Below are 14,804 nucleotides of genomic sequence, written 5' to 3'. Positions count from 1 at the left end.
TGGCTCCTTGGCCTCTGCCCCAGGCGCTAGAGTGGCTCTGGTCACGGCAGAGCGACGCCCCGGAGGGACAGAGCATCGCCCCCTGGTGGGCAGAGCGTCGCCCCCTGGTGGGCATGCCAGGTGGTTCCCAGTCGGGCGCATGCGGGAGTCTGTCTGACTGTCTCTCCCTGTTTCCAGCTTCAGAAAAATACAAAAAAAATAAAAATAAAAAAAAATAATTCCTATACTCAGGGCCCTGGCCGGTTGGCTCAGCGGTAGAGCGTCGGCCTGGCATGCAGGTGTCCTGGGTTCGATTCCCGGCCAGGGAGAAGCGCCCATCTGCCTCTCCACCCCTCCCCCTCTCCTTCCTCTCTCTCTCTCTCTATTCCCCTCCCGCAGCCGAGGCTCCACTGGAGCAAAGATGGCCCGGGCGCTGGGGATGGCTCTGTGGCCTCTGCCTCAGGCGCTAGAATGGCTCTGGATGCAATAGAGCGACGCCCCAGAGGGGCAGAACATCGCCCCCTGGTGGGCAGGCCGGGTGGATCCTGGTTGGGCGCATGCGGGAGTCTGTCTGACTGCCTCCCCGTTTCCAGCTTCGGAAAAATGAAAAAAAAAAAAAAAAAAAAAAAGAATTCCTATACTCGGACTCACCCTAAAGTCATGAGAGTAAGTATACCTATAGACAAAGGAATCACGAGCCCCTCCTTACCCACCCCAACTGGTCTGTGATTTTGTCTATAAAAATCAGCCTCAGAATTGTATGGGCTACATGATTTGGCATTGTTCCCTATGTAGCTAGCTGGCTAATTAATAAACTCAAAAATTCATCTGGACTTGGTGTCTTTGGGGAACTCGCTGGTTATATTACAACACAAGAATAATATGGAGTCCCCATCTTCATTCAGCTCACAATTACTCTGTGTCTGCTGCACGTGGGCACTGTAGCCAGGGTTCAGAGACGGGAGACTGGTTAAGATGCAATTCCTGACGTCCAGGAGCTTTCAAGGTATTGGAAGAGATAGGAAATAGAGTAGAATAAGTGCAATGTCTAGGTTAGGAAGAAGGTCCTGAGGGCCAGGATCATGTAAGAGGGGCAGCCTTAACATGGAAGTTAAGAAAGGCTTCCAAGACCTGACCAGGCAGTGGCACAGTGGATAGAGCGTCGGACTGGGACATGGAGGACCCAGGTTCAAAACCCTGAGAGATCGCCAGCTTGAGCGCGGACTCATCTGGTTTGAGCAAAGCTCACCAGCTTGGACCCAAGGTCGCTGGCTTGAGCAAGGGGTCACTCGCTCCACTGTAGCCCCCCATACCCCGTCAAGGCACATATGAGAAAGTAATCAATAAACAACTAAGGTGCCACGACGAAGAACTGATGCTTCTCATCTCTCTCCCTTCCTGTCTGTCCCAATCTGTCCCTCTGTCACACACACAAAAAAAGAAAGGCTTCCAAGAGGAGACAGATGCCTTCAAAGCTGAGTTCTGATACCAAGAGGCAAGATAAATAACATTCTTTTTCAGTGGTTCAGATTCCTCTATAAATTGGAAGTAGGTACTAACCTATTTCACAGGGCTTTATTCTAATAATGTATCACTAGATTTGAAGATTAAAAGTAGTCAAAAGGATGTGAATTAAGTATAAATGCCAACAGAATGAACCAGACAGAGGAGAGAAAAAATAATCAACAGAAAGTCATTTCTGAGAGGAGGGTATGGGATCCACAGAACAGCAAAAGGCTCATCTTTTCAGTGGCACACCACAGAAGAAGGAAAGAAGAGGTATAGATGAAATTAAAAGTACAGGTTCAAGAAATAACCCAACTATCGATCAACTGATGGATAAACAAAATATGATATAGTCACACCTCTTTTCAGGCCTTCTCCCTAGCAAACTGCTTGTCCTTCAAGACTCAAGTAGAATTCTGCCTCTAATACAATGCCTCCTGTGATGTCTCCAGTCTTTGCTTCAATAACTTGTTATGGAGAATGTTAACTCCCCAGTTCTTCATCATGAAGTGGAATTATTAATGCCTTGCTCTTCACTAGTGAGCTCTGTGAAGGCAGAGATACTGCCTTTTCATCCATGTGCTCCCGGTGTCCCTATCCCTGGCTGACAGGGCACACTTAGTAAATTCCTACCTAATGAATGAAATGTCTTTGTCAGGAACATCCAATTTGCAAAGGCAGGTGGAAACCTAAATGTCTTACTTCCTGTAGAACGGAAAGCTCTTTCCACTATCACAGGGAGCCAGGGAGGAATGAGAGCAACATAAAACATACAGAACACCTAGTCCACATATGGTGAGAAGTTTGTAGCTTTCCGGGAACAGAGAATGCTGGAGAGATGAGGCCGAGTGACAGAGGGCACTGAAGACTGAGCCAAGCACACATTACTAGCGTAAGGTCACACAGCCAATGAGTGGAGGGGCAGCAACTTGAACCCAGGCAATCTGGATCCACACAGAGTACGAGGTTCTGACTACTTGGGAACTCTGCTTCTCAAAGGTCCCTTACAAGGCCCTGGCCGGTTGACTCAGTGGTAGAGCGTCGGCCTGGAGTGTGGAAGTCCCGGGTTCGATTCCCAGCCAGGGCACACAGCAGAAGCGCCCATCTGCTTCTCCACCCCTCCCCCTCTCCTTTCTCTGTCTCTCTCTTCCCCTCCCGCAGCCAAGGCTCCATTGGAGCAAAGTTGGCCCAGGCGCTGAGGATGGCTCCATGGCCTCTGCCTCAGGCGCTAGAGTGGCTCTGGTAGCAACAGAGCAACACCCTAGATGGGCAGAGCATCGCCCCCTGGTGGACGTGCCGAGTGGATCCTGGTCGGGTGCATGTGGGAGTCTGTCTGACTGCCTCACCGTTTCCAGCTTCAGAAAAATACAAAAAAAAAAAAAAAAAAAAAAAGTCCCTTATAGGTGCCTGCGCTGGCACCCAGAGATAGAAATCGAGTATGGGGCCTGACCTGTGGTGGCGCAGTGGATAAAGCGTCAACCTGGAAATGCTGAGGTCCCTGGTTCGAAACCCTGGGCTTGCCTGGTCAAGGCACATATGGGAGTTGATGCTTCCAGCTCCTCCCCCTTCTCTCTCTCTATCTCTCTCCTCTCTCTCTCTCTCTCCCTCTCCTCTCTAAAATGAATAAATAAAAAATTAAAAAAAAAAAAAGAAATCGAGTATGGGCAAAATGATGTTGCTGACATAAAATAAGTCTCCCAAACGCCTTCTTTTCTAAACCTCACTTCTGAACTGACGTTTGTAATAAAGAGCAAGCATTCCTTGTGAGATTCACAGGACCGTAGAGCAGAGACCCACGAGACTGCAGCTAACTGGAACAATGCATTCTAGTGCCTCGCACATCTGGCACGCAGTGAACGGCCCCTACGTGTTCGTTATTAGCTCGGCTGCGGGGCGGCTGCAGAGGGACACTCAAGGCGGAGGCAGGCGCCCCACCTGACCAGGCAGGGACAGGAGAAAGCTCAACTTCGCACAGGCCACCCACGTCCCCACCCCCGGCTCCCTAGCCGGAACCCGCTCAGCCGCCCACTTCCTGAGAGGAGCCCACTCCGTCCCACTCCTCACCTGCCGGCCCGATGTACTTGACCACCCCCTGGGTCTTGAACACTTCCCGGGCAGCCAGCAGCGCATCCTCCCGGTGCGCCGTGTAGAAGTCGCCCCGGTCGAAGAGACGCACCGTGGTGGTCGGCTTCTCCGGCATGCTCTGAAAGAAGCGCACGAAGCCATATTCGGCCGCGCTCTCCAGCTGCAGCGTCTCCTTCGGCGGCACCGCCATTTCGGGAACTCTTCAGTCTGGCTAAGAGAGCTTTGCGGCCCTTCACTCACCAAGCCGCTTCCCGCCTCCCCTCCCTCGTCTCCGTACGGCGTCTGGCCTCCGCAGACCGCCCAATCAACAGCCAGCACTGCGTTTCGGTGGGTGGGAGTCCGCCGCTGCAACCAATCATAAATGGACGCGGCCCAGCTTCCCGCGCAGGCTGGTGGTTGTCTACTGCGCATGCTTGAGTCTAGGCGGCTGCCCATCCTGAATAGCGTTTAGTTCTCCGGGTTTTCTCGACTGCACGGGTTGGGATCTCGGTGGATAGACAGCTGCAAGGGGAGGGGATCAAGTGGGACCTTCAGGGTAGTTTTGCGTTTTTTACGTTCCCTGGAAGCGTAGGAGTGGAATCAGAAAGAAACTTGAAAACGAGGAAAAACTAGCCTTCTTCCCAGTTTTTTAAACCTGCGGTACTGCTCCTCAACTGCCTCTTTTTTCCTTTTTAAGCAAACTGCCAACATCAAGATTACAGGTTTATTTTAAACACTTAAAATTCAAATACCAAAAATTAAAATAATAAAATAAAATTCAAATACCTTCTGAGACAAGCAGACAAAATTGGAATCATTTGACTGTTAGATCCTTCATCCAGCCCTGCCCCCACCTCTCACCCAAACTCTAAGATCTAGGGCAATAAACTTCCCCTTCCCTCTCAACATTTGTGACTCCCAACACAAATTTGTCCCACTGTTCTGGAATGGCCCCTCCTTGCCCTCACAGGCACTTTATGCAGCAAACTCCTAATCGTCCTCAGTCCTCACCTGAAACTTCTCAGAGAAACCTGCCCAGTCTCCCCTCCACTTCCCCCGTGTAATTAGTTGCATTATATTTGGGTCTGTATGGCCAGTAGTCGCAGCTGTCGAGGCCACTCACATGCAAGTTTCCATCGAATTCGGGCAGATGGTAAAGAAACAGTGGAGCCAAAAAATGGTGGGCCATTCCTTTTATTAAAGTCTTGCACCGGCCAAGGAGCAAACACACAGGGCTCCCAAAGCCACTGACACATTCTCCGATTCCACAACCAGGAGAATCTTCTCTAATTCCTCCTAGAATCAAAGGCCCCACCAGTCTCAGCAGAGCTCACAAAAGCCCATCACCTCTGGTTTCCTATCTGCACACCTTCCTTCTCTGACAACATGGCTTCTTTCTCAGCACCCTGCATTCTCTGCTCTCACTCTGCAAGCATGGCTTTTCTCTCTCTTCCTTCTCTCTTTCTCTTTTCAAAACTTTCTGGCACGAAAACCTCTCATCCAGTAAACATTAGCAAACAATGGCCCTTCCCAAGCAGGAAGGTAATTTGCAATTTCACTGATCACAGTTACCTGGCCCTGCCCAGCCTCCAATGCAAACTATAAGCGAGCAAACATAAAAATCACATTTTACAAACTTGTTTGACCAACTGGGTCACACCTTATTTATATCTCTTGCAGCATTATTTTAGAAACATCTGTTCACCTGTCTCTCTTGAAAAGGCCAAGGATGGGTATTTATGTTTACTTATAGTTAGTAATAATGGCTAATATTTGTCAACAATATTTATCCTGGATGTTTACTTTCACGTGTATACTATGTTAATCTTTGCCACTCTAAGTGTTAGGAACTCTTGGTTAAATAAGTTTTTAATTTTATTTATTTATTTATTTTACAGAGACAGAGAGAGAGTCAGAGAGAGGGATAGACAGAGACAGACAGACAGGAACGGAGAGAGATGAGAAGCATCAATCATCAGTTTTTTGTTGCGTGTTGCGGCACCTTAGTTGTTCATTGATTCCCTCTCATATGTGCCTTGACCGTGGGCCTTCAGCAGACCAAGTAACCCCTTGCTGGAGCCAGCGACCTTGGGTCCAAGCTGGTGAGGTTTTTTTTTGCTCAAACCAGATGAGCCCGCGCTCAAGCTGGTGACCTCGGAGTCTCGAAACTGGGTCCTTCCACATCCCAGTCCGACACTCTATCCACTGCGCCACCGTCTGGTCAGGCTAAATAAGTTTTTAAATATGATATATATGTTTGCTCGCTTATAGTTTGTATTGGGTATGAGGGACATGCTGTAAGCAGGCCAGGTCGTTATAGCCTAAGGTTTATTTATTTATTTTTATTTATTCATTTTTAGAGAGGAGAGAGAGAACGGGGAAGGAGCAGGAAGCATCAACTCCCATATGTGCCTTGACCAGACAAGCCTGGGGTTTTGAACCTACGACCTCAGCGTTCCAGGTCGACACTTTATCCACTGCGCCACCACAGGTCAGGCCTAAGGTATAGTTTTAAGACTAAGCTTTTCCTCACGCCCTTGACTGATTGCATGATGTGGGGTGGTGCACTCATGAGGAATCCCATTATGCCTCAGATAAGTGACTTTGTATCAGAGACTTCCTTATTTGTATATTGGATTAAAGGTTTCTATTTCTACCTTTAATGAGATTAGCATTAGAGGAGAGAGCAGAGGAAGACCATGTGGAGGAGGCCAGGAGAAGCAGCCAAGATGGTGGAGTGCTGAGGGAGAAGCCAGTGTGTGCAGAGAGAAGGAGATAGGGAACAGAGGTGAATGGGGCTGTTGAGCTAGAAACTTTGATTCTAGGAAACTTGGTTAAGTCAGTGGCTTTGGGAGCCCTGAATGGAAAGGGAACTGTTTTCCCACTGTGTATTTCTTGGCTGCCAGGTGCAAGCTAGGATCAAAGGTAATGGCCCACCAGTTCTTGGCTCCGTTGTTTCATTACCGACTGTTCGAATCCAATGAGAACCTGCATGGGCCAGGCGGCTCTGATAATGGCCGTGGCTACTGGCTTTACAGAAACTTTCCTTATTTTACAATGAGACTAAAAATTCAAGATGCTTAACATCACAGAGCTAGTCAGTGATAGAGTTAGATAGAGTTCAGTCTTGCTCCAGATTCTGTATCCTTAATCTTCTGTGTGCCATAGGGTTTGGCACATATTAAGTGTGCAAGAAAGGTATGTAAATGAATGAGCTGTGCATCACAATAACTGCTTCTACATGATAACCTAACCTTGAGTGTCATTCCATCTCTCCCCTTTTCAAAATAGTGAGTTCAGAGGGAGGCGGCATGGTAATGAGAGTATCTACCTCATCCTGGCTGGGTGATTCAGTTGGTTGGGGCATCATTCCAACATGACAAGGTTGCCAGTGATTCAGGGTATATGCAGGAATCAACCAGTGACTGCATGAATGGGTGGAACAACAAATAGGTCTCTCTCTCTCTCTCTCTCTCTCTCTCTAAAAAATCAATAAATTAAAAAAAAATTTTTTAGCCTGATCAGGTGGTGGCACAGTGGATAAGCATCGGACTGGGATGCAGAGGACCCAGGTTCAAGACCCCAAGGTCGCCAGCTTGAGCGTGGGCTCATCTGGTTTGAGCAAAACTCACCAGCTTGGACCCAAGGTCGCTGGCTTGAGCGAGGGGTTACTTGGTCTGCTGTAGCCCCCCCCCCCCCCCCCCCCCCGTCAAGGCACATATGAGATCGCAATCAATGAACAACTAAGGTGTCGCAATGAAAAACTAATGATTGATGCTTCTCATCTCTCTCTGTTCCTGTCTGGAGCTATTTCTGACTCTCTCTGTCTCTGTAAAAAAAAAAATTTTAAAAAGCAAAAAAAATTATTTTTAAATATACCTTCAGGGTTTACATGGGGATCAACTGCAATAATAGCTTTGAAAGTATATTTTAATCTTTTTGTAAACAGCTTTATCTGCTTATTATTACATTATCCCCCCAACTATATCTATTTCATATTTATTTATCAGTTGAGTCTATTAATTCTAAAAATAGAATGCCCACACTTTTCCTAATCTTAGAGGACAGTTCAAAGTAATATGAAGGGCCATAGGGAATGTAAAAACATAGGCTTCTCAAGGCAATTTAAAGAAGAGTTTACAGGGTAGGAGGTGAAAGCCTTATGGAAAGGCATTTATGTTAAGCTAGGTGAAAGCAGTGGATTTCATTCTGGTCTTTAAAGATAAACAAGGTTGAAAAAATCTACTTCAGCCTGACCTGTGGTGGCGCAGTGGATAAAGCGTCGACCTGGAAATGCCGAGGTCGCCGGTTCGAAACCCTGGGCTTGCCTGGTCAAGGCACATATGGGAGTTGATGCTTCCAGCTCCTCCCCCGTCTGTCTCTCTCTCCTCTCTCTCTCTCCCTCTCTCTCTCATCTCTAAAATGAATAAATAAAATAAAAAAAAAAATTAAAAAAAAAAAAAATCTACTTCAGGTCCTGAGCTACACAACCCCCTTCAGAAAATTGATAGTTTAGGGGCAAAGCCCACTATGCTGATGGAACTGTATCTCCAGTTATGAGCCTATTGCAAGAAACGGGTAACTGTGGTTGTCCTAGGCAGCAGTACTAGGGCCACCAGCAGGAATGGGCGCTCTTTATATATCCTTTTGTACTGGGTAGGAAATCACCCATCTAACCTTAAACTCTCTATGACTTGGATTGGGGAACTTTAGTTAAAAGCCCTGAGTGAATTTCTCTTGGATGCAAACACCAAGAAACTGAGCCTGACCTGTGGTGGCGCAGTGGATAAAGCGTTGACCTGGAAATGCTGAGGTCGCCAGTTCGAAACCCTGGGCTTGCCTGGTCAAGGCACATATGGGAGTTGATGCTTCCAGCTCCTCCCCGCTTCTCTCTCTCTGTCTCTCCCTCTCCTCTGTAAGATGAATAAATAAATAAATAATTAAATAAAAAATAAAAATAAAAAAGAAACTGAGTGAGTGACCTTTGTGCAGACACAAAGGAATGCATGTGAACGGGCTTTAGAAAAATCAGCCTGCTTGGTACTATGCAGGGGAACTCAAGCTTGACACCAAAACTGTTTTGAATTCCCCAAATTTGATTTTCCCAAATCAAATAAAGAGATCTCATTTCTATTTGAAGAACCGTGAAAGGATAAAAAAAAATGTGATAACACTGATTATTCTATTTTGCAAAATAAAGCCATAGTATTAGCACAAAAGTTTTATTTTTTGGGGTCAAGGATTGGCCACCTGGTTTTTTTGTTTTTGGCCACCTGATTTTTAAGGAAATTGAGAGATAGATCAAATTAGATTTTACTGAAAAGTGTTGATAACCATTCAGAATAGAATTGATAATAGGTTTGTGATGTTCATAAAATTTACCAACATTTTTCAACCTAAAAAAAAAAATCAGCCTAGGGGTTTTAGATTGCCCCTTCCTTCATGTTTGTTAATTAGCAAAAGAGAAAGAAGTACTGACCCAAATTAGCCCTTTCTCCATATCAGCAAAATGGCCATTAGTCATTCTTTCCCCTTATCACCTGGTCTCCCTCTCTTGTAATCCTATATTACCTCTGCTCTGCTTCTGATCAATGAAAGCTAAGGGAGAAGGAAATTCTGGTCTTCTCTGCTTCCCTTGGTGAGCCTCCCCCCCTCCCTCTTTTTTTTTTTTTTTTAACAGAGACAGAGAGAGAGTCAGAGAGAGGGATAGACAGGGACAGACAGGCAGTAACGGAGAGAAGAGAAGCATCAATCATTAGTTTTTCGTTGCGCATTGCAACACCTTAGTTGTTCATTGATTGCTTTCTCATATGTGCCTTGACCGTGGGCCTTCAGCAGACTGAGTAACCCCTTGCTCGAGCCAGCGACCATGGGTCCAAGCTGGTGAGCTTTTGCTCAAACCAGATGAGCCCACGTTCAAGCTGGCAACCTCGGGGTCTCAAACCTGGGTCCTCGGCATCCCAGTCCAACGCTCTATCCACTGCGCCACAGCCTGGTCAGGCCCCCTCTCCCTCTTGACATAAGTTTGTGTCTTGAGTAGGTTTCTTCCATGTGACACTAGTAGTTCCCAGCAGGCTGGAGTACTACAGTACTGAGAAAGAAAATGTGTTTCAAACCCGAGCTTTGTAGTCTGATGTCATTAGGTCTTCGTTTGGAGAAGTTATTACCATTTATGATAGACTTTAATGAGCATGAAATTCAGAGAATTCATCTAAAAGACTATCAGTCTTGGCTTGACCTGTGGTGGCACAGTGGATAAAGCGTCAACCTGGAACACTGAGGTTGCCAGTTCGAAACCCTGGGCTTGCCTGGTCAGGGCACATATGGGAGTTGATGCTTCCTGCTCCTCCCCCCTTCTCTCTCTCTCATTTCTCTCTCTCTCTCCTCTCTAAAATGAATAAATAAAATATTTTTTAAATAAAAAAATTATATATATAAAAAAGATTATCAGTCTTGGCAAATGACCATTAACCAGACTTAATATAATTATTCCAGACATTCTTTACTTTGTATCCAAACTAATAACAATAATCCTAACATGCTTTTTTCCCATGTCTTGGAGAATGGGGACCTTTAATTTGTTTTTATTGAATTTATTGGGATGACACTGGTTAACAAAATTATACAGGTTTCAGATGCACAATTCTAGTGAGAAGGGGGATCTTTAAGTCAGCCTGCTAGAAACAAATTTGAAATAAAACTTTGACATGCTTGTAATCAATTTGTTTGAGAGTTGTTTTAACTGTATCTTTTTCTTTTAATCCATGTGCATGGATTAAATAAAGTGTTTACGATGTTAACAAAATTCAATAGAGTCAATTTGAAGATCTAATTGGCTTTGAGAAATTCATGAATCCAAAAAGCATCTCATCTAGCAAGTGAGGTGCTCTGAGAAGCAGCACAATATGGAAGCCTTTGATAGGCAGAAACTGGGTTGGATAAGAAAGTTATCAGCAAAAGAAAATAAAGGATTGTTTCACACAAGGTTACCTACCCTTAGAGAAAAGTCTATTTATCAGGCAGATTACCTCAGCTTCCTTTGGGTGAAATAGAGCTGGTTCAAGTGACAGATTAGCTCATTGGTACTGACCCCAATATTCCAGACTGATTGATAAGATTACATTCCTGGAAAAGGTTGAAACTAGTTAAAACATAAGTCTAGGTTTGGTGTCATGGGTTTAGTACAAGTGACTCCTTTTGGGGCCTGTGGGTTTTTGTTGTTCTTAAATTCCTAAAGTCATGTCAAATAGTTATATCTTACAGAGATTTTATGTATTTTCCAGTCCTACATAGGAAATTAAATTTCTAAAAACAACTAGCAAGAGGAATTTTGCAAAAATATAACTTGAAGATATGGCATGATTGATAGGGGGCAATAGAATAATTATCTCAACATGGTTGTTTTGCATTTTCTTATTCATTTTCCAAATTAACCAAAATGACTATTACTTTTTCCCCCCTCCCCTCAAAGCAAGAAGCGCCCTACTGGGATCCAGCTGGCATGCCCAACAGGGGGTGATGCTCCCTCCCTCCGAGCCATTCTAGCGCCTGAGGCGGAGGTCCTGGAGCCATTTTCAGCGCCCAGGCCAACTTTGCTCCAATGGAGCCTTAGCTGTGGGAGGGGAAGAGAGAGACAGAGAGAAGGGAGAAGGGGAAGGATGGAGAAGCAGATGGGCACTTCTCCTGTGTGCCCTGACAGGGAATTGACCCCAGGACTTCCACACGCCAGGCAGACGTTCTACCGCTGAGCCAACCGGCCAGGGCCATATTACTTTTTTTTTTTATTTTAATTATTTATTTATTTATTTATTTATTCATTTTTTTAGAGAGAGGAAAGGGAGAGACAAAGGGAGAGAGAGAGGAGAGATAGAGAGAAGGGGGGGGGGGGGAGCTGGAAGCATCAACTCCTATATGTGCCTTGACCAGGCAAGCCCAGGGTTTCGAACCAGCGACCTCAGCATTTCCAGGTCGACGCTTTTATCCACTGCGCCAACACAGGTCAGGCCCCATATTACTTTTTTATAATCAAAATAAGTATTGGGCCTGACCTGTGGTGGCACAGTGGATAAAGCATCAACCTCAGTTAGGTCACTAGTTCAAAACCCTGTCCTTGCTGGGCCAAGGCACAAATGAGAAGAAACCAGAGTTGATACTTTCTGCTCCTCCCCCCAAACCCCATCTTATCCTTTTCTCTAAAATCAATAAATAAATTTTTTTAATAAATAAAATCTTTAAAAAAAGAGTATTGGGCAAGGCCCTGGCCGGTTGGCTCAGCGGTAGAGCGTCGGCCCGGCATGCGGGGGACCCGGGTTCGATTCCTGGCCAGGGCGTGTAGAGGAGGTGCCCGTTTGCTTCTCCAACCCCCCCCCCCCCCCTCCTCTCTGTCTCTCTCTACTCCTCCCGCGGCCGGGGCCCCATTGGAGCGGGGATGGCCCGGGCGCTGGGAGTGGCTCCTTGGCCTCTGCCCCAGGCGCTGGAGTGGCTCTGGTCGCGGCAGGGCGACCCCCCGGAGGGGCGGAGCGTCGCCCCCTGGTGGGTAGAGCGTGGCCCCTGGTGGGCGTGTCGGGTGGATCCCGGTCGGGCGCATGCGGGAGTCTGTCTGGCTGTCTCTCCCCGTTTCCAGCTTCGGAAGGATGCAAAAAAAAAAAAAAAAAAAAAAGAGTATTGGGCAAAAAAACCCATGTAACTAACAAAGAGGCTCTTGAAAGAATTCAGATTTTAAACCAACTAAGTATTTAGTTCAAAGTTTTTTATTAATTTTACAGAAGGGAGAGTAGTATCAATTTGCAGTTCCACTCATCTGTGCAATTATTGACTCTTATATATGCCCTGACCAGAGATTGAACCTGCCACCTCGGTGCATTGGGACAATGCTAACCAACTGAGCTACCTGGCCAGGGTTTTAGTAAACTTTGAAGTGCTTTAACTTAATCTAAAATTATAAGTGTTGGGGACAGAAAGAGACATTGCTAGGGGCAGAGAGCACATGATGCCATGGACCCGTTGGTGGTTTGCTGAGTTGTGCACTTGCAACCTGTATGGTTTTGCAAACCAATGTCATCCTAATAAATTCAATAAGAAATTTTTTAAAAATTCAATTTTCTACGATAGTATATCCATGAGAAAGTCACATTCAGCACTGATAATGCCATTACTCTAGTTTCCCAAAACTCTGTAATATGGTTGTATTATTCCATTACTCAAAAATGACAAGTGCTGTCAACCATGTCAGAAGCTTCAGTTTCAGAGGACTAAAAAGGGCTCTTGGAGTTGGGTATTTATATATATATATTAAAGGTTTTATTTATTCATTTTAGAGAAAGGGGGAGGGAGGGAGGAGCAGGAAGCATCAACTCCCATATGTGCCTTGACTGGGCAAGCCCAGGGTTTCGAACTGGTGACCTCAGCATTCCAGGTAGACGCTTTATCCACTGTGCCACCACAGGTCAGGCAAGATATATATTTTTAAACAGCCCTGGGAAAAAATTCACATACCACATAATTCACCTATTTAAAGTAGTATAAAATTCAATGCTTTTTTTTTTTTTTTTACAGAGGCAGAGATAGACAGGGACAGACAGGAAGGAAGAGAGATGAGAAGCATCAATCATCAGTTTCTCGTTGCGTGTTGCGACTTCTTAGTTGTTCATTGATTGCTTTCTCACATGCGCCTTGACCGTGGGCCTTCAGCAGACCAAGTAACCCCCTGCTGGGGCCAGCGACCTTGGGTCCAAGCTGGTGAGCTCTTTGCTCAAGCCAGATGAGCCCGCGCTCAAGCTGGTGACCTCAGGGTCTCGAACCTGGGTCCTTCCGCATCCCAGTCCGACGCTCTATCCACTGCGCCACCACCTGGTCAGGCAATGCTTTTTAGTATATTAACAGGATTGTATAAGTACTGCTACAATTTTGATCAACTTTGTCAATCCTAAAAAAAGCCTCATACTCATTAGCAGTTATAGTTGTAAGTATGCAAAAGTTGATTTTTTAAAAATTCATTTTAGAGAGGAAAGAGAGAGAGGAACAGGAAGCATCAACCACCATATGTGCCCTGACCAGGCAGGCCCAGGGCTTCGAACTGGCAACCTCAGCATTTCCAGGTCGACGCTTTATCCACTGCGCCACCACAGGTTAGGCAAAAAGTTGATTCTTGTATATTATTTGCCATATCAACTGTAAACCTACTTTTGCCCCATTCTGTATGGTTTATACCATTATTTTTTTATTATTATTATTATTTTGTATTTTTCTGAAGCCGGAAACTGGGAAAGACAGTCAGACTCGCGCATGCGCCCGACCGGGACCAGGCATGCCCACCAGGGGGCGTCACTCTATTGTGACCAGAGCCACTCTAGCGCCTGGGGCAGAGCAAGGAGCCATCCCCAGCGCCCGGGCCATCTTTGCTCCAATGGAGCCTCGGCTGCGGGAGGGGAAGAGAGAGACAGAGGTAGGAGAGGGGGAGGGGTGGAGAAGCAGATGGGTGCTTCTCCTGTGTGCCCTGGCCGGGAATCAAACCCGGGACTTCTGCATGCCAGGCCGACACTCTACCACTGAGCCAACCGGCCAGGGCCTATACCATAATTATTTTATGTTGAAAATCTGGTACTTCTGCCTGACCAGGTGGTGGCGCAGTGGATAGAGCGTCAGACTGGGATGCGGAAGGACCCAGGTTCTAGACCCCGAGGTCGCCCCAGCTTGAGCGCGGGCTCATCTGGTTTGAGCAAAGAGCTCACCAGCTTGGACCCAAGGTCGCTGGCTCCAGCAGGGGGTTACTCGGTCTGCTGAAGGCCCACGGTCAAGGCACATGTGAGAAAGCAATCAATGAACAACTAAGAAGTCGCAACGCGCAACGAGAAACTGATGATTGATGCTTCTCATCTCTCTCCGTTCCTGTCTGTCTGTCCCTGTCTATCTCTGCCTCTGTAAAAAAAAAAAACAAAAAAACAAAAAAACCTGGTACTTCTAACTTGACCCACCAAAGAATTCACAGTTCACATTCTCTTATCAATTCTGTCTCAAGGTATAATGTTTGCCCAAGAGCCAGTTTGTCTAAAACAAAATCTTTAAATTCATTCTGAATAAAACTGATTTTTCTGTGTAGAAGTTATATATTATAGACTATACATTTATATTTAATATCCATGAGAAGTACTCATGCTAAGTTCTAATTTGTAGTTAACATTCAGAGCATTTCTTAACCTATTATCATCATATGTGTATACTATGAAATTGGATTCAATATAATCAAAGTTAGGAAA

At 45.8% G+C, this 14,804-nt stretch overlaps 1 protein-coding gene across 3 annotated transcripts in view; it reads right to left on the bottom strand.

Moving 5' to 3' along the window:
- The window catches only part of MSH2 (mutS homolog 2), an 84,251-nt gene extending 80,419 nt beyond the window's left edge, over positions 1–3,832 (bottom strand). For all 3 annotated transcript variants that reach the window (XM_066267072.1, XM_066267073.1, XM_066267074.1), the window contains exon 1: positions 3,550–3,832. In XM_066267072.1, coding sequence (XP_066123169.1) covers positions 3,550–3,760 — 211 coding nt within the window. In that variant the 5' untranslated portion in view covers positions 3,761–3,832. The remainder of the gene's footprint in view (positions 1–3,549) is intronic.
- Between the last annotated feature and the right edge of the window lie 10,972 nt (positions 3,833–14,804).

Source organism: Saccopteryx bilineata, chromosome 3, assembly GCF_036850765.1.
Source record: "Saccopteryx bilineata isolate mSacBil1 chromosome 3, mSacBil1_pri_phased_curated, whole genome shotgun sequence".
Classification (NCBI taxonomy): Eukaryota; Metazoa; Chordata; class Mammalia; order Chiroptera; family Emballonuridae; genus Saccopteryx; species Saccopteryx bilineata.
The sequence above is the reverse complement of the archived record's forward strand: the minus strand, read 5'-3'. Positions and strand labels throughout refer to the sequence as shown.